The 26,537-nt window shown below is 38.8% G+C and overlaps 1 protein-coding gene across 1 annotated transcript in view; it reads right to left on the bottom strand.

Moving 5' to 3' along the window:
- Nucleotides 1–10,001: 10,001 nt before the first annotated feature.
- GHR (growth hormone receptor) overlaps nucleotides 10,002–26,537 on the bottom strand; it is a gene marked incomplete at both ends in the record, with an annotated part of 73,250 nt that continues 56,714 nt past the window's right edge. Inside the window, 7 exons of the mRNA XM_082013037.1 lie at nucleotides 10,002–10,964; nucleotides 11,236–11,305; nucleotides 13,837–13,927; nucleotides 16,021–16,192; nucleotides 20,986–21,164; nucleotides 22,200–22,360; nucleotides 24,824–24,953. Of these exons, the coding sequence (XP_081869163.1) occupies nucleotides 10,002–10,964; nucleotides 11,236–11,305; nucleotides 13,837–13,927; nucleotides 16,021–16,192; nucleotides 20,986–21,164; nucleotides 22,200–22,360; nucleotides 24,824–24,953 (1,766 nt within the window). The remainder of the gene's footprint in view (nucleotides 10,965–11,235; nucleotides 11,306–13,836; nucleotides 13,928–16,020; nucleotides 16,193–20,985; nucleotides 21,165–22,199; nucleotides 22,361–24,823; nucleotides 24,954–26,537) is intronic.

Below are 26,537 nucleotides of genomic sequence, written 5' to 3'. Positions count from 1 at the left end.
ATTTAAATATAGATATGTAAATATATAAATAAATACATATGTGTGTAGGCAAATATGTCTTTTAAAAAAATATCTAGATATTAAAGTAACCTCAGTAAAAACAGTTGATTGCATATTACCATCACTCATGTGTGTTTGTTACCTAAGTCTTGGGTTAGGAGGTTTTAGGAAAAAAAAAAAAAAGACAAAAAAAAAAGACTGCGCATGGGACCTTATCCTTATAATTGGAGCCATCAAACAACATAAAAGGCCACTTAGTTTCAGCATGTGCTTAAGCTGCTGTTTTGTTCAGAAACAGAACACAAACTATTTTTTTCCTCTGTACTTGTGTCATTTTGCTCAGCAAAGGATGACCTAACCTTTGCTCTATAGCTTCAGTAATTGAAAAAATAATGGCTTAGCATTAGTGTTTATGGTATGTATCAAAATACAAGTTTAATGATTTGTAACAGGACATTGGTAGCCAGTGAATTTCTGATGTTGCTTATATGAATTCCATATTCTTGTAATCTCAACAGGAGTGTTCTGTGATGCAGGATGAACTAAAAAAAAGGAAAGTAAACACTAGGTAAGTAAATTGGAGATGAAATCTCCTAAAATGTGTATTATTCTGTGACTCTGTAAAAACCTGGATTTTTTAATCTGCAGAAGGAGTCATTAGGGTCAGATCTAAAAATCATACAATGATCTTCTGTGTTAGCTGTACCACATGCTCAACTTAAAATGGCTTTGGTTTGCCTTCTGAATTTACTTTCTAAATTACTACACATGGCAACCAGCTCAGTGTATTATGCTGTCTACAAGTCTTTGTCTGGAATAGCCTGTGTTCGTCTGCAGCATAACTTTTAATACAATATTTAGCCATATGGTATTGAAGGTAGACAGCATGTTCCAGCACTTTGTTGCATAGACAGATTGGTACGTGCTGTTTCCAAGAGGAAAAAAAGCCCCTCATAGGTCATTAGAGCCTGAGAGACCTTTGCAGTCATTTAGCTTGTCAGAACAATATTTTTGTTTTAAAAGCCTCAACCATCACCCAAGCAGGAGTGAAAACATTAATTCATAGCACAGCTTGTTTGCTCTTTGTCTGACACAGATGCTCATTTATGTTGACCTTGTTTAAATTTTCTCAAGCATATACATACATCCCCATGCCTAAACAGAAATCACATACCTAGACTAAATAATTTAACTACATTAATACAAAAGTTTTAAAAGTTTAACAAAAGTTTAAAAGGGAAGAAAGTGCCTATTTGCACAGAGGCAGATTCAGCTATTCTTGTGCTCCGAGTTCTTCAGTAGTCAAGTATTCTTCATTAAAGTGTATCAATACCATCTACTTGGAGTCAGTTTCAGAGGAACATAATTATGCAAAATAGGTTGTTGATTTTGATGATTTGCTTCTGTAAGACTTGAAGTCACTAGAATAATTTTTCCTCAAAAGATTTACACTTTATGAATTACTATTTACTACTTATACTGCAGCCATGTCAGCATGGCAACCATGCTGAAGCTCTGTCTTGCAAGCCATGGTGCAAGCCTACAAAAAAAAATACTTTGAGAGCATTTAACAGATAGCCATTCTATCCAGTTTAAACAGGATGTGACAAAGACGACTGATGAACCTCAGGGATGAAGAGCAATAGAGAAAGAAGGATGTAGTCAAAGGAATTAATTGTATTGCTTCCACTAGCTGCTTATGTAACCTAGCTTGCATTCCTTTGCTTTCCTATTTACATCAGATTAATCTTTCCGTTGACATACTGATGGGTCAAACTGTTATAATTTCAATTTTAAGTACAATTATAACAACTAGATTCTTACAATCTATTTGTAATTCTGGAGCTCTTGTACTTTAAAAGTAAGGCTGAACCTCTGACCTAGTTTTCTTGTACTCCTAGAAAAATCAGGGTGATTGATAGTAAGTGAACCACACAAATGTGTGTGTTATGTGTCAGATTGGCAAGGAGCGTATTTTCTTAAATTCATCTAGTACACCATAAGAACATACTGTTTTGTTAGGGACTACGTTTTCCAGAGATTATCAAACATTGTTTAATTGATCCTACCCAAAGGAATCCATTTGGACAGTATTTTGTTTGTTTTCTTTTGTTTCTTACTTTTCCCTCCATTGTCTATTAGCCCTTCTATGGAAGTTAAACAATTGGGGGTGAGAAAGGAATGCTTGTGTCTAAAGCACCATTTACTACACTATGGAAGGAGGAAGACAACTTGTAAAGACACATATGCTTCTGTTTTCTTGTGTTTCTGTTTGTGACAGGGCTCAACTGTCAGTGCCAGGCTAAAAGCGTGCATTTTTGCTTCTGAATTGTCATTTAATACATTCCTCAATGAAGTAAATTCAGAGATTTGTTATAATTGACTGATTGGTAGAAATCAGCTAATTAATACTACCCACATTCTGAAGAAAGTGACACAACTTTGCCATTATTTATAGTATAAAAGCAACAGATTTCGCGTCCCTAGTGCTTTTAAAAAAATAGGTCATTCTTTGGCTAGTTTGTTCTTGTAGTCTGACTACAACTATTTTTATAGTATAGATTTTACGAACTACTCAAGTAAAATTTTGCATTTTGAAATACCGTAGGTTTACAAATCTAATTGTAGATTTGTCACAGCTAGGGCACAGATGGAGAACAGGGTGCTCATAATGATCGTAACATCTCTGGGTAACAAGTGTATGGCGCTCAGACAGCTGCTGAAGAAGGGTTGGATGCACTTATTTGGTAGCACAGTTTTGCTAGGAATCATGTTGTCTTTGGTAACTTTGCAAGTTTGTGCCTTACTCTTCCAAGGAAAGTACATTTAGTTGGTTCACAGAATTAGTTCCTGAAGAAATTTTCTATTCAGAAGGGCAAGGCTGGTATTTCCTTTGTTTGTAACTTGAGATTGTAGCGCTGTACATGCCACACAAATAGATCAAAAAATTTAATTTCTTTCCTAGTACGAGAAAGTTACCTGACACTATAATATCAAGGTTTCATTTGCAAGTGAAAAACTATGTGAAATATATGTTCTGTAATTTTAATACTGAAGAAAAAAGTGTGAGGAATCACACTGGCATACCTAGGCCTCAGGTGTCTCTTATGGAATATATATATTTCCTTCAGCACGAGCTCAAAAGCAGACCAAGGACAGTAGTGGGAGCATCATCTATAGCATCTGTGACAGGAAGCTACAGAAAGTTGTCAGCTTCTGCAGCTGAAAAAGCCTTCTGCAGACTTTTATTCTTTCCAGTTTGAAGGAGGGGAGTTCAGCTATGTTCTGTCACAATTTGCAACGTGATGTGGAAGGATCCTCTGCTTTCTCACGCTAATTTCAGGAAGCTAATGTATCATTAGTTAGCTAAATTTCATATATTAGGATAAAGAAGTTCATATTAAGGAACAGAAATACCAAAGCCTGTAGCAAAAAATATAAAACCTGTCAAGCATTTGTGTCAATTTACTAGATGCATCGATTTTAATAGCTGCATCTGCTTTTCATTACAACTGACTACAGTTGTTGTCATCCACACCACTCCTACAGCTCCACCTACACGTAATTACCCCGCGCGTTGCTGACTTCTGGTAGCTGCTCCACTCCACCTGGTTCTCTAACAAACACCACTGTTACCATTTTCTTCTCTTCCATCTGTTTCTGAATGTTGCCTACTCTCTCTAATAGCCCCAGTTAGAGAAGGTGAGGAAATGCTTGCTCAATACAGTTATGCCAGAGTGTTTAAGTAATATACAAATCATGGAAGTGGATCTTGCTTCTGTGTGGCCTAAGGACAGGGTTTCTATGGCAGTTAAAGCACTGACTGTGGTGTGCAATTAATAATGATTAGTCATAAAGAGGAAATTGTACTGTAAAATTTAAACAGAGAGAGTTTCAAGAGAGAAATACATCCCCTGGTATCGCCTCAAAGTCAATTGACTATAACAGCTGATTAAATGCTTACCAATTCTACTGTCTTGGGGAACTAGGATAGTCTTAGAACTGAAAAATGTGTAATGAAAAAGTAATATTCTGTAGTGTTTACCTCTTTGCCCGCTGCCCAAGTTTGCATTGCTTCTGTAATAAAAGTTACAACATGCTCTAACAGTTTTCTCCCTTTTTCTCTCATATCAGGCAGTATGAGTCAGGCACTCCTTTTTGCAGGGTGCCTGGTGATAAGCCCCTGAGATAGAACATCTCAGTGCAGGAAAAAAAGGTTTCCTGTGGCTACCTGTCATACGGTTTCTCTTTGAACCAGAGCATTATTTCCCATTCTTACAACTGTGCTGATGCATACACAGTTGTATATACTAAGCTGTGAATGACAGCAGAGTGTTCCCAACATAGATTGCCATCACGACCTTGAAGCATTTCTAAAACCATGACAAGTCCACAGAACACTCATTGCCTCTTTAATACTCCTACTATTTTGAAATACAAAACATACCTTTGATAATGTTAATTATCATTTAGAAAGAGTCAACAGCTCACATAATCTATGCTGATCTGACTTCCGGCATCATAAGTCAGGAAAAATACTTCAACTCAGGTAGTAAAGAACAGAAAGTAAGTCATTATGTTTGACAGAAGTATTTCTTATCTTAATGGAAACTCGTCTAGATGGTGCTGTTTCAGTCTCTTGTAACAGTAACTTGAAGCCTTTGAAATGCACATTGTCTTTGATGGAGAAAAGAGGCTCAAAACCAAACTCTTCTAAACTGAGTTGTGCTTCTTGATGACACTAAAAGGCAGCCAGCACAGCAACTTCAGTCCTCCTTGCTTTTGAGAACCAACATGGTTTCTGAATACAGCTACACATATAGACTAGCCTTTGCCAGGCAATACACGAGTAAAATGTCATTCCAAGAATGGGAACAAGTGCGGCCAGTTTACATGCCAAAAGCTTCAATGCAAAGTTACTAGGTTTACCACCAAAATACTCCTTGCTTACAGTGTCCATCTGTGATGTCAGTTTCTTTTCACCTTGTACATTTTAGCCATTGATTAAACTTGTAAAGTACAATTTTAGTAGGCATTTCTAAAAGAATGAGTTCTGTCACTTTTCCATTGACACTTATGTCTGGCATTGGGACAATATGTAGCATTGTTTCTCAATGTGAATAAGAGAGAAAAAAAATTACTAGTCCAGAGGCTCTTTCTGTAGAGCACACATATATATCCCCCCAGTTCAAAGAAATGATGGAAGTAAATGCACAGGATGCTTTGCAGCCACGTAAAACAAGTGTTTCTGTGTCTGGCAAGTGCATCCAGCTAGAACTCAATCAAGCCACAGTCATAAGGGACAACAAAAAATGTTTTTACAAATATATTAACAAGAAAAAAAGAACCAAGGAGAGTCTACATCCCTTATTGGATGTTGGGGGGAACATTGTCACCAAGGATGAGGAAAAGGCTGAGGTACTGAATGCCTGCTTTGCCTCAGTCTTTAATAGCCAGACCAGGTATCCTCAGGGTATTCAGCCCCCTGGGCTGGAAGATGGGGATGGAGAGCAGAATAAACTGCCCATAATCCAGCAGGAAACAGTTAAGGACCTGTTAAGCCACCTGGACACCCACAGGTCTATGGGGCCTGATGGGATCCACCCAAGAGTACTGAGAGAGCTGGCGGAGGAGCTTGCCAAGCCACTCTCCATCATTTATCAGCAGTCCTGGTTAACAGGGGAGGTCCCAGAAGACTGGAGGCTTGCCAATGTGATGCCCACCTACAAGAAGGGCTGGAAGGAGGATCCCAGGAACTACAGGCCTGTCAGCCTGACCTCCATACCGGGGAAAATTATGGAGAGGTTCATCTTGAAGGGCGCTCACAGGGCATGTGTAGGACAATCAAGTGCTCAGGCCCAGCCAGCATGGGTTCATGAAAGGCAGGTCCTGCTTGACCAGCCTGATCTCCTTCTATGACCAGGTGACCCGCTCAGTGGATGAGGGAAAGACTGTGAACGTTGTCTACCTGGACTTTAGTAAAGCCTTTGACAGCGTCTCCCACAGCATTCTCCTGGAGAATTCTCGTGGCTTAAACAGGTGTACTCTTCGCTGGGTAAAGAACTGTCTGGATGGCCGAGCCCAGAGAGTTGTGGTGAATGGCGTTAAATCCGGCTGGCAGCCGGTCACAAGTGGTGTTCCCCAGGGCTTGGTTCTGGGGCTGGTCTTGTTCAATATCTTTATTGATGACCTGGATGAGGGGATGGAGTGCTCCCTCAGGAATTTTGCAGATGACACCAAGTTGGGTGAGCGTGTTGATCTGCTGGAAGGTAGGAGGGCTCTGCAGAGGGATCTGGACAGGCTGGATCAATGCGTCGAGGTCATGAGGTTTAAATAAGGCCAAGTGCCGGGTCCTGCAGTTTGGCCACAACAACCCGACGCAGCACTACAGGCTTGGGGAAGAGCTGGAGAGCTGCCTGGGTGTGCTGGCTGACGGCCAGCTGAACATGAGCCAGCAGTGTGCCCACGTAGGCAAGGCGGCCAACAGCGTCCTGGCCTCTATCAGCAATAGTGTGGCCAGCAGGAGTATTGAAGTGATTGTGCCCATTCTTGGCACTGGTGAGGCTGCACCTCGAATCCTGTATTCAGTTTTGGGCCCCTCACTACAAAAAGGACGTTGAGGTGCTGGATTGTGTCCAGTGAAGGGCAACGAAGCTGGTGAGGGGTCTGGAGAACAAGTCTTACAAGGAGCGAGTGAGGGAGCTGGGGTTGTTCAGTCTGGAGAAGAGGAGGCTGAGGGGAGACCTTATCGCTCTCTACAACTACCTTAAAGGGGCTTGTGGTGAGGTGGGTGTTGGTCTCTTCTCCCAAGTAACTAGTGACAGAACAAGAGGAAATGTCAAGTTGCGCCAGGGGGAGGTTTAGATTGGATATTAGGAAAGATTTCTTTACTGAGAGTGGTCAAGCATTGGAACAGCCTGCCCAGGGAAGTGATGGAGTCACCATCTCTGGAAGTATTCAAAAAACACGTGGATGTTGCACTTCGGGACATGGTTTAGTGGGCATGGCTGTGTTGTGTTACTGGTTGGACTTGATCTTAAAGGTCTTTTCCAATCTTAATGATTCTGTGATTCTGTGATCATATCTTGAAATAAGACGTTGCTGTGTTCTGTAGGAAAACAGTGGATTGCTAGTATAAAACGTAAAGTTCAGAGACAACCACAAGTCTGACACTTGGATTTCTCTTCTAAACACCCCCATGTGAGCTGTACACACAGACTGCAGTCATTAAGCATGTGATCATTGAGCTGCACTGCTGCTGGAAGTGGGAAGGAGCTCAAGCTGGCTTTTCACAGTCCCTTTAAGCTGACCCAAGTGATAGTTACCACCAAAAGAGGTCATTACACTGTGTCCCTGCAAACACACACCTACCTTGAGCTGTGTATTCCTCCTGGATCAATTCAACTGCCAAAACATGGGCATCTACCATCATTCAGGCTTTTAGATAAGAGAGAATCTACAAAAGACCTGTGCTGTTCTGGACCAGCACCTGTAAGTCTGATTACATGGCTTAAATGGCATTAGACATCTGTACAGAGGAACTGAATCACACCCTAATTCCCTTGGGAGGAAGGGGCTTACCCTTGTCTGGTTGGATTCCTCCAACAGCTCTCTACCTCTAGAGAGAGAAGAGAGGCAGTAGTACATTACGAAGGTACAAAATGGGAGATGTTCACGATACGGCATTTTCCACAGAGACAGACTATCTGACATTTCTGACATTTCAGAGTTTGTATACTGCTAGGTTTTAGCTATCACTACAAGTAACTATCGAGGTTTGTCAGAATACCTGATTTGTGGATTCAACTGTAGGTGTAGATCTTGAACTACTGCAGCTTATTTATTTGCAACCACAGGCTGTTCCAGCCAAAGGTAAACCGGTCTGCTAAATTAGTAACACATGTCTTGGCCAGTTCTGGGTACAGCATGTCCTATCTCCACCTATAAATTTAGGTCCGTGCCTCTATTTTTAACTATATACATATCAATCAGTGAAAACACTGATCTCACTAGGCATTGCTTCTGTTCTAAGGAGAGCTATGTTCTACTATATTCAAAGAGAAACACTTGGTTTCTCCTAATAAAATCTGTATTTTTCCCATTAAAAAATAATTATCTGCAATAAAACACATTGTGTCAAGACGGATCAAAGACAATACATTTATTAAACTTTGAGAAAACCAAACAAAACACTGACATAAGGAAAGTTAAATAGAAAATGAAAGACACATCTTCTGACCGGCGTATAATGGCTTGTGTGACCAGTAAAGTACCAAAATGACATTCTGAGTTTGACTGAGGTATTTAACTATTTTTGGCAATAGAAACAGAGTAAGAAACTTCTTCCAAACACACACATAGGCATTACTTGCATTAGTGTCTATCATCTATGAAATTTTATATGAAACTAAATAATGTAGCTGTTAGAAAAATATAGCAGCAAATTAGCAGAATATCTAATGCACATTTACCATAAAGTACGTGCTTACTTAAAAATCCCACCCAATAATTGGGCCCAGTACTGTAGCCCTTGGTCACAAAGAGAACATCTGTGAGTTCAGTGGGAGCCATCATGAGCAAGACCTGCATTCGCTGCACTTCATACACTTCTCTTCAGGTCAGAGAAAAGAAATGTACGTCCCTATTTGTTTTCTGAGAAGCACCCTGCTATGATGAAACCATGGCCTAGGAAGTTACCTTCTGAAGCAATAACAGTTCACTGCAAAGCTCCACCAGGTTCTTAATACACGTAAGAACAAAGAGAGCTTTCCCACTGAGTTTCAGATTTCTCTCCTTTCCTTCTGAAGGTCTGCCTAACGCGGTCAGAGGAGATGCTGTTAGGCTGCAAAAACGAAAAACACTTTTGAACAATACTGTATTAAATCCCCTCTTTCCACTGAAGTCTTTTAATCCTGCTATATCTTTAAAAATGACTGCTGGCTAACTCCTGAAGTCCTTATTTAATTTTTTTTTAATCAAGACTTTATGTGGCGCAAACTAATAAATGTAGTGATACCTTTGGCTGTAGGAGGGCTTCAGAAGTTGGTCAAATGTGAAGAGATTATGCTTCTAAGTCACCAGAGCTTATTCAAATGTTCTCAAAAACTTTCAGTGAATGTGTAGTTGCACACTGTTTTATACTATGGTCAACAAAATTTTGCTTATAAAAAAGTATAGTATTAGCATTAACCAGAATCTGATCAAGAACAGAATAATTTGCCCAAATATTTTGTATATTTTAAAGTTTTCTACAAAACTTTAAATTTAATGTGTATTTCTATATTAGTTACCATAAGAAAGTAATAGAATCAGTTACTTCAAGCTTCTATAATATTTCAAAATTTCTCTATAGGTTTCTTTGGAGGTATAAAATGGCTCTGTAAAAATCTGTTCTTTCTTTTTGCTGTGAACAAAACTTTTATAAAACAGAAAGCTCCTTTATAAGATTGCAGCAGTTACATTCCTTAGATGGGTCATCATAATTGAACTAGATTGTGTAGTGTAATAGAAAATGTTTATGTTTTTATGACTAAAATACTAAAATACATTTTATCAATTTACGGAAGTCAAAATAGATGTGTTATTTATTCAAGCCACTTTTGTTTTTTCACCTGTATGTTCAGTTCCCAATTATTGATATAAAGATCTCTGCCAACAGCACGGTTTTTCCTAAATTTTTAGACTTTAAACCACCTGATTTTTAGCTTTTTCAAAAAGCGTGATTTACTGTACATTAAACACAGTAACTTCAATGTTTAGTATCACAAAAATCAACACCCACAAGGACAAGACAGTCACTGCTACTAAAACAGTCTCAAGACAAATTCATAGATAATATTTACAGAACACAGTAGGAATATTCTGATGAATATTGTATGTTGCAACATTTCAGATAAAATTGTAAGAACAAGGAGGAACTTTTAGACTTCATTTTGGTTTCAGCATAAAGCCCGAGCTAACCCTCTGCTGTGAAATACTGCACACACCTAGTCAAAGAAGAGCTACGGCATGATTTTGTTCAGCTGGTCTGTGCTCACATAGCCACAAGACACGTTGAATTCCTTGTCTGGCACAGCCAGTGCAGTTGCATTGAGCACAAGGCCTTGTGGAGAGTGGACGATATGAATAGACGTATAGTCTGGGACAGGCATCTCTGAACTTGGGGTTTCTGCTGTTGAAGCTCCAAGATTGACACTGGTAGTGGTAAGGCTCTCTGTGGTGAAGTAAGCATCCTCATTATAACTTTGCTCCTGAACACACGGCTCATCCTCTTTGTGGGAAGTCACAGCAATACATTTTTTCACATCTGCCTCACAGAAGTAGGCATTGTCCATGGTGAAGCTTTGTTCCATGCAGCCTTCACACCGTGCTCTCCCCAGCTTGGATTTCTGCCCTGGTGAAAGTACTACACTGCCTGCTGGAGTAACATCACTCACTTGCGCATAAAAGTCAGTGTTTGTCAGTGAATTCTGGTTACTTAGCTGGGTATGGACTGATGGACTAGCTGAGTCAATGCTGTCTGCAAAAGGTGGCCATGGCTGGGCATTTTCAGACCGAGTACTCATATGTGGCTGTTGGGTGTCGGTGTCGGCAAGGCTTGGAAGTGACTCATCATTATCTTTCCTATCAAGGCACAAGAGATCTTCTTCTTTTTCAGTCACCTTTTTGAACTGATCAATATCGGAGATGGCATCACATGTGTCGCTTGCACTGAAGTCTGTCTCTGGAATATCTGGTTCACAACAACTGGCTCGTCCAGAATCATCATCCTTGGCTCCCAAGCAACTGTGTGATTTCAGATGATCTTCACTCAAGAGCCTATCAGTATCTGAGACTCTGTTCTTTTCATCAGGGTCTTCTATGTCCAACTCAATAAACTCAACCCACAAGTCATCATTGTATAGATGTGTCTTATAATTGTCATGGCTGGCTAAGATGGAGTTCAATTCATCTAGCTTTCCTTTCTATAAGCAAGAAAAAATGATTGTTATAAAGGAAATAAATAATAATAAAGGAAATAAAAAGCTTGTGCTTTTTATGGTGTTAATTTAAGAAAAGGTAACTGTAGCTGATATAATAATTGTAAGATTTTTTTATTATTTTATGAAAACTAATTCTGTGGCAACTCCCCCCATGTCATAGTTTTTTCCTACAAAATTTTTCTGCCTGGGACAACAGTTGTCACCTGCTACTACTACAGTGATTCCCACTATATATTTTAGAGCACAGTATTACCTTCAAGAGATCTGGGTCAATCCCTTTAATCTTTGGAACTGGCACAGGAGGAAAAATCAACATTTTTAACCTGGAAAAAATAAATTAGAGCTTTTAATTGACAGTGGTCCTTTTTGGAGAAGTTAGAAGAAAGCCTTACACTGCATTTACACTTAATTACTTCAAAACTGAAATGTCTGAAGATTAAATTCAAATAGTACTAAGGAAAAGAGTGACTGTTTTCTCTCATTGCAAATAGAAAGTTTTCTGCAACCTTCCTTGTTGAAATCATATATGTTTATGTGGGAATCTCTTTTGGAGTCTGGTCTTTGATAATTTAATGCTCTATAGAAAAAGAGTAAAACCCTGGAACTCTGTCAATAGTTTCACTTTTTATGTAATTTTCAAAAGAACATGATAAAAGCCTCAGTGTGCAGAGTGACCTTCCCAAATTTTTTTTTTCAGGGACACAGTAGTCTTGCATAAGTCCAATAAATTTAAATAGGGGAATAGAAAAAGGGCGTTGGTGGAAAGAGTGAATTCCTTTAGAACTAATAAATAAAACAGAAACCCAACTGCAAAAATTTAGGCTATTATTTTGCCATCTCTATGACACTTCTGTTTTCTGAATTATTAACATAACAAACGATAAATAATAATGACAAGGTTTTACCCTTGCAGAGAAAGAACTAGCAACTTATCCATGTACATACTGTGGAAATGCATATTATTCTAATCCTTCATAAAGTGAATTGCTAATTCTTTGAGGAGACCAAAAAAAAAAAAAAAAAAGAAAAACCCAAATAGAAGGATGATTTTCCATTAATAATAATCCAACAACAGAAGGTCAGGCCTATCTTCTCCATTTTACCTCTCTGCTTCTTTTCCAAACAGAGAAACTGTAGTTCCCAAAAGGAAAATTCAACATCCTCTTTATACTGCGCTACTTGCCTATTTTAGAAAGTAAGCTGTAGGAATGGTAGATCCAAATCCAAACTTGAGTTTTGCTGCATTGTTAGGGACTTTTGTAAGGACTAGAGAGGATCAGAGGAGTCTTAGAGAGTGCTAGAGAGAAATTTAGGCACCTTCTGCCTAGCTATGGCAGGCCCAAATTCCTGCTGCTTCTGTTTCTGGCAGACCCTCAAAGTTCTGCCCAGCAAGCCTCAATGAGAGGCTGAAATCCTGTACTTTTCTGCTTGATCCCTGGAGGGGCTGTGTTAGCTGTGCACTGTCTGGGCTCTCAGGGAACCAGTTTAAGACTTGCACTTACAGCTGAATCCACAAATCAGCTGTTCTGACAGGACGGGGCACTGCTTCTAACGAAACAGACAAAGGATCTTACCACTCACTGCCTGGAGAAATCATTCCGGAAGGAGAACTATGCATTATTTGCATTACTGGAAATCTATGCAGCCTGCTCCTCTGCAGAAGATATTGCCACTCCCACCCACCACCACATGCATCAGTTTGAAGAAAAGGGTGTAGGCCTACAGGTCCAGAAAGACTTTCCAGATGAAAGGTCCTCAGTGGAGAAAATCCTTCTCCAGCAGTCATGATTAGCATGGAAGATATTAAAAGCTCTGATCAGAGACATGCTTCATTCCTTAGCATCTTCTGTGACCAAGCCGCTCCTTGCTCTGTGTGCTGACCTTAGTGAGCTCCTGGTCCCACGTGTAAGTTGTTCTTGCCCCATTCTGACACTTTTGTCATGCATTGTGTCAGGAGCCTTGCTCTTAACTCTGGGACTAGGATGCTATTGCAGGGAGTGGCTTCCTGAAATTAAGCTCTGCCAAAGCATAGTGCTGCTTGTCTAAATTATTTTTCGTAGAGCTGTTCCCACTGCACCATCTTGTTTTCATTTCAATGACTTGTCCTTGTGCTAGTGTGTGCAAAACACCTCAGTGTTCATTTTCAAAGTGTGTTTACAAGACCCCTTACAACATGCATGTGTGCACTGGGACTTGACCATGGTGTTGCTCCATAGTCTAGGACAGTTCTGATACGACATCCGAGCTGAATTATTCTGCCAAAACCTACCCCTGAACACACATATTAGGGGATTAATTCACTTTGAGACCATTTTGTCATTTTTATACATGTGTCATTGTTTCATTTTTATAAATGACACAATCATGTGCTTTGTTTTATTTTCTTCCTGTTATTTACAGGAGCTGCAGTCTATCCACAGAGACCAAATACTGCCCTATTACTCAAGCTCTTTCCCTTGGCTGAATAAAGAAATACTCAGAAATTAGTGGAATAGTTGAAGAACAAATATATAGACATATGTTTGTGTGAATCTTTTGAACAGTACGGCAGTAAAAATAGTATTTACAAAATAGGAATAGACTAAAAAACCAATCCTCCTCAAAGTCTAAGTAAATTAACTGTGTAAATACTGTAGAATAAAATGTTCTGCAGTCCAAAAGGAAGAGGAGCTATCAACATAATCAGATTCCCACTGCTGAAGGACCAGTATATACATACGCCAACGACTATGTAGCTTATGAGAATGGACAACAATCTTCAAAATAGTTTTTAGTCCCTCAGATTTGAAACAATTGAAGCACTCTATTTTTTAAGCTACAAGTACGTAAAATCTGACAAGTAAAAACTCTCTACCTTGGTTGTTTAGACAGCAGGATTAAGATCACTGTTACGGCCAGCCCACATGCTCCAAAGACAACAACTAAGAACCATGGAAACTCAATTTCTGAAACAACAGAACAAAAACATGTTAGCAGCAATTTGCATCGCTGTTGCATCTTTAATTTATACATTCTCTTCCACTGCCTGAGGATTTGAAAGTGGTAAAAACTGATAGAATTTTTGGTTAGTTAAATGTGAAAGTTATGTGTTAAGCAGAAATAAAAATACCCTTTTGGTCTCAATAGTTTCCCTGCTGCGTTTGTGAGTCCACTGAGACTTCTTGTAAAAACAGACCGAGTTTTTAAATATAAACAAGATCTTAGTACAGACAATGTATGTAGCAAAACCAGCTATGAGGAACATTCTGCCTGCTTGGAACATGCTACTAGTAGTCCTGATGGCATATAACGCCACAGACCATGTTACTGCTTGTTTGTCCATGCTGAGAGAACATTATTAATAGCATACTAAATCGTAGGCAAATTATTCTTCTCTCACAGAACCTAAAATATGGTGGCGTCAAAAAGCATACTACTCCTCTTTCTAAAGGCCAAACATTAATTATGTTGTGAACCATCAACTTAAAAAAAATTAATTCTCCCTTTAATTACCTTGCAGGGGGCTACAAGGAATTTAGGTCATTGAGAAATACAATTTGGTAGAAATGAAGAACCATGCTGATAAATGAAATGTTTCCTCTTTTAAATACTGGCAATTCCCTTATACTTAAGCTGACAATGTAGAATACAAAGTATAGAGAAATTAATCTGGCTGTCTTAGATTCTTCTTACTTGTTCCCAATTTTAAGTTTTCCATGTAAACCTCACTCATTTTTTTGGTCCAAGGAATACTGGACAGAAAGCTTTAGAATTCTATACATGAACTTAAATATACATACTTTTGGGAAAAAAAAAAAAAATCAGGTACCAGTTTTAGCCCTAGGCTCCCAGCTTAGATTTTGACTGACATGTTTTCAGGAATGAGTAAAGTCTTACCAGGATATGTCTGTGTTAGACAGGTCCCTATTTTAATGGAGAACCAGTAACTCCTTGTCATGTCAGTGAGACCTGCAAATGTCCAGCTTCTTCAAAAAGTTAGAATACTGCATTTGAACTTAACTACTTTAAATTTTCAATACACGGGGAATTTAAATTTTAATTCTGTGTTCCTAAAGGTGATTTACAAAACACGCAAGAATAAATTCTCAGTCCAATCAGATCACTGCTGCTGTGTGAGATGTACGGATATGGATCAACTTGCAGAATCTGCAACTTTCAGTGACTGAAGAAAACTGTGCTTGTAGGATGGCCTTAGATTTTCATAGTATTTTAGTTTTGTTCATATGAAAACCTTGACATCTTAATGCAGTTGGCGTTAATAAAATAATGCCACATGTCCGTAGCATTATCTGTTCATACAAATTAGGAATGAAAACTAGTAATACAAAGAGTTAAAAAGGGGAATCTAGCAAGATTTTGAAAGATAAGAGTTATGGGTGTTTTTATTTAGCACCTTCACTAATACTCTGGAAAATGAAGTGAAGCAGCTTGGTGAAATAATTTGCTGAAGAGCTCGTATTTTGAAGAGTTAATTTAGTAGTTTAGACTTGAGAATGCTTTACGAAAAGGCACTGTCTCATTGTTTTAATAGAAAAAAGTGTGGTCCTCAATGACTGTTTCTTCTGTCTTTAATAGCACTTTAAAAACAAGTACAAGATAGAAGCAAGAATCGGAAAAACACTCACTGTCCTTGATAGTATCGGGCAGATCAGAAAAGCACATCATTCTGATAACAAACTTAGGTAGCGGTGTAACACTAATAGAAATGACAATTCTCCTCTTCATTACCAGAGCGCTCATTTTAGATGATGAAGTATGAGATTTAACTGTATTTTAGGCTCTGTAAGATGTGCAACAGTGGTTCTTAAAGCTATCTGTATTTTTGCTCTCTGATGAGCTGCTGATTTTAGTTCTGAACTTTTATATGGAACTTGCACATTCTCAATCTCACCAAATGATTTTCCTGTAGCAGGTAGAATTATCAATCTATTCAAGCATATAACATTAATGGTAAGGAGAAAAAAAACCACCCCCACCACCGAAAAGACAAAAAGACAGTATGGTTATAAAAACACTTTGCTGCACTTTGCTTATTTACCTTCAGCACAATGAACAAATTCAATGCCTGTTTGAGAAAAAGATACATAAAGGATTTCACTGAACTCCCCAAATTTTTCGGAGGTACGTTGTCTTGATCGGACTCGTATCTCATAATCTCTTCCCATCTTCAGAGAGTATAGTGGAACCACTGTTGAGAGCCGCGGTTCTAACTGTAAAGACAGAAGGACTGTGATTTATTTGTTTGAGTTGTACTGGGAATTTTACACTGCTTCTTGACTTCAGACATGAACATTTCAAGGTGTTTTTGCTACTTGGAACTGTAAGAATACCATGAGAAGAGTTCAGAGAAAATTCACACCATTTACTTTTGACTTACTAGCCATGAGGCTTTGCCGTGATTCAGTGGACCAAAAGTGGAGAATCCAAGCTCTCTGTAAATACAGTCAGTGAAGAAAGGCAGCTGCCCCCAGTTATATGCCATAAGTAGGTGATGTGAACATCTCTTACTGATCTTATCAAGTTGTAAATCCTTTTTACCGTTACAACACAATGTTATTGACTTTACAATGCCAAAAACCTTGTTAAAATAACATGGGAGCCTTAAAACTAGTTAAAGGCCTTCAAACCAGATGTATTGCATCTTACAAATGTATTTATTTGGGGAACGCTACATAGGTCCCAAAATCTTCAACTATATTTAAAATGTGATAATGGAGACTCTCTGAGAGCTGGCATCAGATTGTCGGTCTTGAGACTTCTATATTACTAACTGCAACATACTTAAATACTGCCACATATCAAACAATGTAGGAAGTCACATTAGAGGTCCTAATATGTGAAATCTCTCTCTTCTTCTATTACTCCTCTAAGAATATGTATTTTAGCTCCAACAGCCCAACAAAAGTATACAAAAATAAGGAAAATGTGCTCAAAATAGAAATCCATGTGGCAAATGTTATATTCTACTTTTACTTCACTATCAAGGATGATCATGACAAAACTCATCGTGGGCTAAGAATTAAAACACCTAGGAAACAGCAGCCATTGGGAATTTGAAGGAAGCTTCAACAATACAATTGTTACCTTCATCGTAGACGCATAATCTAAACTTGAGACACATTCTGTTGCTAGCTACGATCTGTGGTATTCTCTGAGTCTGGTGGCTCCAGACTCAAGTGTTCTGAGAACCAATCAGTCATATTTTGGAGAAGGCAGTGACTCCAGACAGGCTGCTTTTCCCTACTAGTGGCTGAGCACAAGATTGTGGAGAACCATTGCTCTACATCACAAAGGCTTTTTCACATGTGAAGACTATCCAGCTGGAAAGTGTTGGTAATGGAATACAATATATACTAGTCCAGTTTACTTATTTTGTGCTACGAAGCCACAAAGAAATAGTACACTAAAGTTTTATAGGTAGGTGGTTTTTGTTGGTTGTTTTTTTTTTCTTTTTTCTGAGACAATTAGTGGAGATTCTTAGGGATGCTGGACCACCTAAAATTCTATGTACCCCAAATAATGGTGGCACTTGGAAAAAGCAGTATGCAAGCTAAATTACAGTGCTGAAAAATATGAGGTAAAATTACTGTAGCTGTGTACCTGAAATTGCCCAAGAGTTGCTAAAGAACAGATTATTGATTAATGGGCAGGATGTCTCTAGTCCATCAATCAACTAACAAAACTTTATGTAAGACACCTGGATGGAGCAAGATGTATAGACTGGGGAAGGTTCAGCATGAACTGAATAGCATTTGTCATATAGATTAAATCAATTAAAAGCTATATGAGACAGACATGATAAGAGACAACTAATAAAAATGCACGACAACGTAGAGCAAACTCCTTTAAAGTATGTGGAGGGGAGCTTGGAACCAGACCGCTGGGTTGCTGGACTTACTGCAGGCTGTTCAGTCAGTGCACACAGAGTGATGCTTGTGACTGCCATGCTAAAGAAAGGTGCGACAAACCCGCTGTCACGCTGCGCTGTGTGACTGCGCTGCCTCCGTGAGTCTGGCCCTGCAAGAGGGGGTTAACACAGACCGGGACGGGGGCAACAGAGACAGAGGCTGGCCCAAGCAGGACAGGCAACATGGCAACCAAGGCAATGGCTTTTACAGAAAAATGGTGAAAACTGGGAGATGGGCAGTACCAGGGAAAGGTTCAGAGGTACCCTGGGTAGGCACAGCACAGCACTGGGCACCCACGCAACACATGGAGATATTATATCCAGTGCAGTGTAGGGAGATGAGTTTTGCATCCCTCGAACCAGTAAGCCCTGTATCTCAGCCACAGTGCTGTACCGACAGTGATGCTGTTCAGCTCTGGAGTTGGTACTCCATGCTGCCCTGCCCTAAGCGCACTTCACTGCAGTGTGAAATGGACCTTTTCCAGCAAAAATTCAACAAGATAACAGGAGCCAGCAGAGTCCTCCCTGGTCCAGCCCTCTTCACTGAGGACTGAGCTGTGATCACCAATTTCATCCCATGTCAGGTGGATCTGGGCCTGGGTTGTTTGTGGTTTTTTTAGTGAGTCAAAAGATCAGACCAATCTAAAATACAATAAATAACTGAAGGAAAATTAGATTTTCAAGATTCCCTATCACACATACATTTTTAGGCACTTCACAGGCAGATACTTCACTATGAAGTCACCATTCTTCACAATTGCTCAGATGATGTGTGTTTTCGCATCTTGTTTGAAAAACACAGCAGCCTCACAGGGTCTGTATAGCTATTGCTAGGCATGACTAGGAAGCTTGCACAGACATAAGAGGGGACAGAATTCTAGTCTAGTGAATGTAATGGGCAACACTTCCGAGATAGGAGGGTAGAATTTTAAAAAGATACCCAGCAAGGAGCTAGTAACAATGATGAATTTTTTTCAAACTGTGAGCCAGTTTACATTTGCCTCTGTCTCCTGAACACCTGCTATGTGAGGGTGGGGATTTTATTGGTTTTAAGAGTTTCTCAGAAAATAATTTTGATCCTCTTATCACTATAACTTACTGTTACAATATTTACTAATTAATGTTTTAGTCCTCTTTAGTTATCTATTTTCAATTAGTAAATGGATTGAAAAAAATTAATGCTATATGTTAAAAATCAAACAGGTTCATCCCAAAACTTCTAAAAAAATTACAGACAAGTCTCAGTAACAGGGAGGCTTAGTACAATTTAAGTACTATAAATTAATTTTTGTATCCGTTTTCTGTATCAGTTGTATGTAAAGCCTTACGGTATACTTAAGCAGTCAACAATTATCCTTTGTGTAAAAAACTACTAATAACAGTATAACTAGACCTTTATCTCTTTACTGCTTCAACACTCATTCCAGAAGATATTTGTAGCAAACAATGCAAAGAATGAAATAATTGCTCCAATGCTGTTATTCAGAGATTTGCTATTGTCTTAGGCCAGATCAAGTTCTTGTTCAGAAATTTCTCTTTTGTGCTCTGATAGTGTTTCAGGGAGTTATGCCACATTTGTGCTTTTAAGCTGAAAGGCTCAATAACATACAATATATACAGCTGTAGTACAACATAATCTATAGTACTGTTTTGCTTCAGGCAAGTATAGTATTCAGCAATTCCGTATCTATTTTCTGAAAGAAGAAACACTGATCTTCAAACCTTTGCTCTCCGGAGAATAACTATTCTCAAGGCATGCTGGAGTTATTGATGGTACTGGAGCAAGAACAAAGCTTTATTAGGGTATTTATACAATTGATACCTAAAGGCTGATAAAAAATCAAAAATGTGCCTTTTTAAAGAGATATCTGTATTGCCACCTGCTTTTGTAAATCCTATAAATATTCTGCAGATGATCAGGTTCTTAAGGAGTATCGATTTACTACCTAAACTTAACTCATTTTGTAGGCTTTAAAATGTAAAGGCTGTACAGTAAGTATACCTTAAACCAGTATAGAGAGAAATTCAGACAAATATTAGGAAAAAGTTATAGACATTATAGGCCTGTTTCGCTGTAGAATTACTAATAAGGAGTAGGATAAACAGAGAATGCTAATATAGAGAAGGATCAGAGGTGAGGAGGGGTCCAAGGTCTTTCACAGATGAAGGCAAGCAAACCAGTTTGACTGTGTTTCAATTGGTAAATTTGCCTTTTGTAGATTAAGACAAATTCGTAACAGTATTATCTGCTTTCCTTCTGTCAGTTGCCTCAGTTCATATTAATAAGAAAGCAAAGGAAAGGTTCTGCTCTGAAATGATGTTCTTATTGCATGGTATTCAGGAAGAGTTCTCCATATGCAAATATGCCACAATGCACTGGCACTTAGCCTGTGCATTCATGTAAGCTGAGTACAATTTCTTCCCTGTAATAGGAAAACTAACTACATGAGAAGTTAAATGATTTAAAAAAAGCAAACTTAGAAGATTTGGGGTATGTATATTTTATATTTTCATGGACTATCCACATAGTCACAATTCCCCATTGCTGTCTGGTATGAAAACTGTATGTCTATCTATATTGCGTTATTTTTATTTGCTTATTGTATCAAATTTTAAATGATAACTCAAAGTTTGGTTTTTTTTTTTAATCTACTGAAATGATAATTATAAACATTAGAACTTTACAGATACCCTGAAGGATCTGGACTGACATCATGACATTTTCCAAGCAAAATATTCCTATTCCAACTACTAGAAATACCATGCACTGTTTCAAATAGCTAATTGTTTAGGAAAACAATAGAGAAATATTTTATCCTTGGAAACACTTGTATATATCTGACTATTGCTATGCTTTCTAATCTAATACAGAGATTTCAGGGTTAATATTATCCTGCATGCCAACTGTCTTGACACATAAAGTTACAATGTTTGCTAGAAAACTCCAGAAGAATATGGGTATATTTTTTAAGACTTAAGGTATCATCTAACCGGCAATTACAAACCTGTTGCTTTTCATAGTATTACAAAAGTGTTAGGGACAGAACAGGCCTGCACTGTGCTATGACTATTGTATAATAAATATTTGCTTCATACCTCCTTCCATTTTGTCTCGTTAACTTCTTTGTACTGCAATTCATACTCCAGAGTAATCCATCCCTTCTGAACATCTGCTGTTGGTGGTGGATCCCATCTTACTTGAATATCCCCATGGATCCCAGTTTGACTAGTATTTAGCAGAGTCCAGTTAAGGTGGACAGGGGGATCAGGTAGTACTGTTTAAATAGAGTGTTTGGAATAAAACAGCCAGTTTTCAATGTGAAATGATCATTCTTACTACACACTGTTAAATGATTTCAGGGCTAAAGATGCTACTAACCACATATTTGCTGATTAAAATCCAAACCTATGAGTCAATGACAAAGTCACTACAAGTCTGGTAACAAGAAGACACCCTGCCATTGGCAGTAGACATGGTCTGCATAAATCTCACCTGAGTGACTAATAAAGAAGACTAAGAATATATTAGCTATTACACTACATTTCCCAATAGCAGCTTATAAAACACTGGGACATAAACAATTCTCCATAAAAATTTAAATTTAGAGTTCTCACTACAAATATAAACAATAATTGGAGTAATACAGAAAGATAAATTAAGTATTTAGTAACTAATACAGAAGTAAATTGAAAAACTATGGTATCTGAAAAATTAATGTAATTTTGCTCAGCTGAAGAAAAGACAGCAGTGGGCATCCTAGTCATTTGCAGGAGTAAATTAATTGCATATACATACACCACCGCTCTCAACAAGCAATAACATCCGCAAAGTCCCAGACAGTCACAATTAATACTGTAATAAATATAAATTCTAGCTTAGAAATGCTAAACATCCAGATTCTATAGATTAGTTTTGATTCAGGAACAAAAACCTGTTTGGTTCCAGAACATTACAAAATCAAGATTTTAATGCCGTTCTTGCTCGCACTGAACAAGATTATGTAGCATCATTAGAAAGGGCTCAGAGTGACAGCAAAGGCAAGCTCATCTGCACACATTTGAGAGACCGCCGGTATTCAGAAAGAGAAACCACCTGCTTTTATTTTTTAGCTTTCTTCCAAGCTGGGCAATATTTTCTGGTGTGGATCACATTACATATGTTACAAGACCAAATCCCTTGCCATGCATCATAATTTTTAGAAACCAACCTTTCTGAGAGGGAAAATTTAAATTCAGTATGAGTACTACGAAAGCCTATAGCATCACACCCATTATGATATATAGAGGTAAAATGCATAATGGAAGCATACCTATTTCATCAACGCTGAAACATTTTTCATCAAATACTTCATCTTTATTGGCAAGCTTAACACAATACGGTATCCAAATAGAGGTGTAGGATGTGTTGAAATAACAGCTATTTTCTCCTGCAGTGACATAATCAGGGCATTCTTTCCAGTCTTCATCATTCCTAGAATGACAACAAAAATGTAATGTACATGAAAGAGAGATTTATAGATCTTACAAAGTACAAATTATAGATATTACAAGACGCATTTTTGATTAGTCATAACTTTTATGGAAGTGAGAAAAACATGTCAATATTGACTGTGATTTACAATGAAACCAAACCACTACCCAAGCAATCTGCATGAATGATTTTAGGTTCTCATGCACTGTTAGTGGCATTTCTATGCTTTGGATGCTGCTTCCAAAAGACCAGACAGCACATCTTGCTGTGCGGGGAGGTGCTAATGACTACCAGCAAGCACAAACTTAGGTAAATTTGATTGCATTTTAGCAACTGTTGTCCAGGAGAAGTTAAATTGCAGTAAGGTGCCCAGCTACATAATGAGGTCTGAAACAGTGCAAGCCAGTCCTTAGGGCAGATCAGTACTGCACCACCTGCAAAGCCAAGGACAAGGGAGTTCGGTGCCCTGGGGAGCTGAACCGGGGTGTAGGCACTGGAGCATTGATCGCTCAGGCAAGAAAATGCCTCACGGTGGATGCTGCAGGAGATCTGGCACAAACTGACCCAGGACTGCAAGATGTGAAGGAAGGGAAGAGAAATACAGCCGCTGTGAGTGAGGAAGGGCTAAATTCCTTGGCATATAGATTTTCTAAAACACAGGCTTGGAACTACTAGCAAGGAACTGTTTTTCCATTCTGAATTTGTTCAAAAATTCATAAATATTCTTTGTAAACAATTGCAGCAGGAAGTATCACATTCCTTTCATCTCTTAAAAAAGACAAACCAGCAGACTTACAAAGAGTGGCATGAACTCTCAGGCTGAGAAACTCTGCTACTTGTGTAGGTTCATTTTCATATGGCCAAGCTGAAAACGCCTCAGCAGATTCAAAACTACAAAAGTCTTCAGTTAAAGCAAAATGGGAGCAACCAAATTGTTAGAAATAGTCCACAGGAAAAGTGACAGACATTTATTCAGTATTTCTGAAGTCACTTTAGAAAAACAAATCTCATAGCTAACAGACCTGCTGTTGCTGTTCTTTATCTTGATAAAGATATCTCAGCTCAAATAGAGACTGAACAGAGGTCTTTTAAAAAATTACAGTCTTGGCTTGATAAAAATATACTGTAAACGTCTTTTCTTACTAAGAGCCATTGAAGCTCTACAGAAGGAGGATTAAGCTAAATCAATTATGCCAAGTGCAGCCTTCAATACTGGAGTGGGTGCTTAAGAAGTAAAAAGGCAGATGCTACATAAATTAGTTAAGAAGCATTTCTGCCACTAAGCACTGGCCTTGTGCTTAGCTGATCAGACCAGACACTTTTCTAAAGGAAATGCTGTAGCTGTGCCAGTCAGGACTTGTAAAGTTGTACACAGTTAGATACTATGGCTTGTGTTAAGTAGGAGACTGGGTTAGATGATCAGAATTCAGTCCTGAGCTGAGCCTTAATGTTGCTTGCACATTGAAACAGAAATATTTTCAATGTGGATGTTCAACACACATCTCTTATTGTCGTATTCTAATTTCTAGGACGAAGATGAAATATGTGATCTGCTCAATGTAAGTGGTACTGCTTTATCGTAGAGTTTAATTAATTTTTAAAGTTTGTACCCTCATGGTACTGAAAACTGTCAGATAAACATTTACACTTAAATGGTGGTTTTAACTTGTATTCCTGTATTTCTGAGGTCACAGAAGATTAAGTAGGAAAGCCAGCCTTGCCATTAGGCTTAAGTTTGCTAAGCAAATGTGTCATGACCAGTAGAAAGTGCCTGTAGATCAAAAAGGTTGAAACCCAGTACATTAGATGGAAGAGAAGCTCACATACTCCTATTCTTGTAAACAAAAGACCTGTTTTCCGTAATAGCCATTACTGGTAATATCTATGTCCTCTTTCAGGCTAATCAGCGTAACATCCTGAAAATTACAAAAGCTTAAGTGGAATCTGAATCAGAATTGAACAGGGCTCAATGAAACATAATCCCCAGTCTCAGAGCAGCCTTTTCACTGGGACATGCACATTTAATCCAAAAGCAACTGATCAACAGGAGCTTTATAAAACTTTAATAAAAATGTGAAAGGGGCTTGTATCCAAACTCCACATCTGTGCACAGATATAACAAATCTCACAGTTGCAAGTTAGGTTGATAAGGAATAAACTGAAGTTCCCTATTAAAAACCTTCCCAAGCCACACAGTGTTCAGTTTTGGATTCTGCAATCTGGACCTAAATTTAATAAGAATGTGTTCTTAACTGTCTGCCAAGTAACGCTTGTCACTCCAAATTGCTTAATAATAAGCAACAAATTTCAACATTGAAAAATATGCACTTAAAACACCATTTCATGCCCTTAAAAACAGTACAACTCATATCATAGCAAAAAAATTCAACGAGCTAACAGGCATAGCAAAATATATGACTTATCTCTCTTTTCCTCTTTCTTTTGTTCTTTCCATATTATTACCTTTTCATGTACAATAGCTGTATTGTTCTTGGAGCACTGAGATTATAAAAATTTCCGTCAGTCCAATAACATGAAAATGTCTCCAGTTCAGGTGATCTGCACTTGCTGATTTGTGGCCACTGCAAAACATCTGTCAGGAAAAACAGCAGGGGACAGAAGGAGACACATCAAACAAATCCATAAGCCAGACTAACATGTTGTTAAAATGAAACTCAGCATTTTTAATGAATAATCAACTTTTCTTCCAATTCTTTATTGGAGGCAAGATTTAAGTTCTTGTTATGTGCATGTACGTAGATGACCCAAATTTGAAAGATGGGTCAAGCTCCCTTTTGTGTAGTGTAGAAGTGTTAGTATCACAGCCTGACACACAGCGTGGCGATCTGCCAACCCTATAGCTGTGGTTCAGTAGAACAGAATTGCAGTTGGAAGAGACCTCCAACGATCATCTTGTCCACCTGTGTGACCAATTCAGGGCTGACCAAAAGTTAAAGCGTGTTCTTAAGGCATTGTCCAAATGCCTCTTGCACACTGACAGGCTTGGGGCATCGACCACCTCTCTCAGAAGCCTGTTACCGTGTTTGACCACCCTCATGCTAAAGAAATGCTTCCTCATGTCCAGTCTAAACCTCCCCTGGCACAGCTTTGACCCATCCCCACATGTCCTGTCACCAGATACCAGGGAATAGGGAGCAGCACCCTCTCTCCCCATATCCCCTCCTCAGGAAGCTGCAGAGAGCAATGGGGTCACCCCTCAGCCTCCTTTTCTCCAAACTAGACCAGCCCAATGCCGTTAGCCGCTCCTCATAGGACATGCCTTCCAGCCCTTTCTCCAGCTGTGTTGCCCTCCTCTGGACGCACTCAAGGCCCTTCACATCCTTCTGAAACTGGGGGCCCAGGACTGCACACAGGTCTCAAGGTGAGGCTGCACCAACGCTGACTGCTGCCGGGTAATCACCTCTTTGGACCGGCTGCTTATGCCGTGTTTGATTAGCTCAGTACAAATACAGCTGAATTAGCCCTGCACCTGCTTTAAAGAAAGTGTGGTACTGCAGAGCTTGGTATTAGACTAACCACAGCCTCCTGTTTACCCAGCTGAGCAGTTTTGCAATGTGTCTATTCATTAGAGTAGCTACCTTGAACTGAGTTCAGGTTTGCGTATATGACGTTGTGTAGATATAACCTCGCTCTGAGAGAGATAAGGACAGCTCTAAGCAAGATGTCTGTTCGGCAACATGCCACTTCTATGTTCTTAATTTCTGTTCTTTGTCAAAATTGAAATGATGTAGGACCATGAAATGACTGCTACAATTAGTCAGCCTCACCAACCCTTGTGACAAAAATAAAAACAAATGTTGCAGGTATGACTCAGTGCTTTCAAAGTAACTACTTAACTCTTTCCTGATTTTTAAGGGTCTAAATGCCAATGTTTCCTATTTGGCCTGGAAAGCTTTCCAGAGGGAGATCGCATGCACATGGAAGTGTCTACCTCTCTTCACTGACACTGATTCTGTCGGACACAGGTGAAGCTTCTGGCAGCTTCTCACAGAAGCCACCCCTGCAGCCCCCCAGCTACCAAAACCTTGCCACGCAAACCCAGTACACTGATTATTTTTGGTATGGTATTTGATATTTGACAGCTTTGGCCTAAACCCCAAAATGCTTTGGAATTGATCTTGATTTGAGCTTTCACACAATATAATTAATCAAACAA

Source organism: Phaethon aethereus (genome assembly GCF_964289735.1).
Source record: "Phaethon aethereus genome assembly, chromosome: Z".
In the NCBI taxonomy this organism is placed as follows: domain Eukaryota; kingdom Metazoa; phylum Chordata; class Aves; order Phaethontiformes; family Phaethontidae; genus Phaethon; species Phaethon aethereus.
This window is presented reverse-complemented; position numbering and strand designations above follow the sequence as displayed.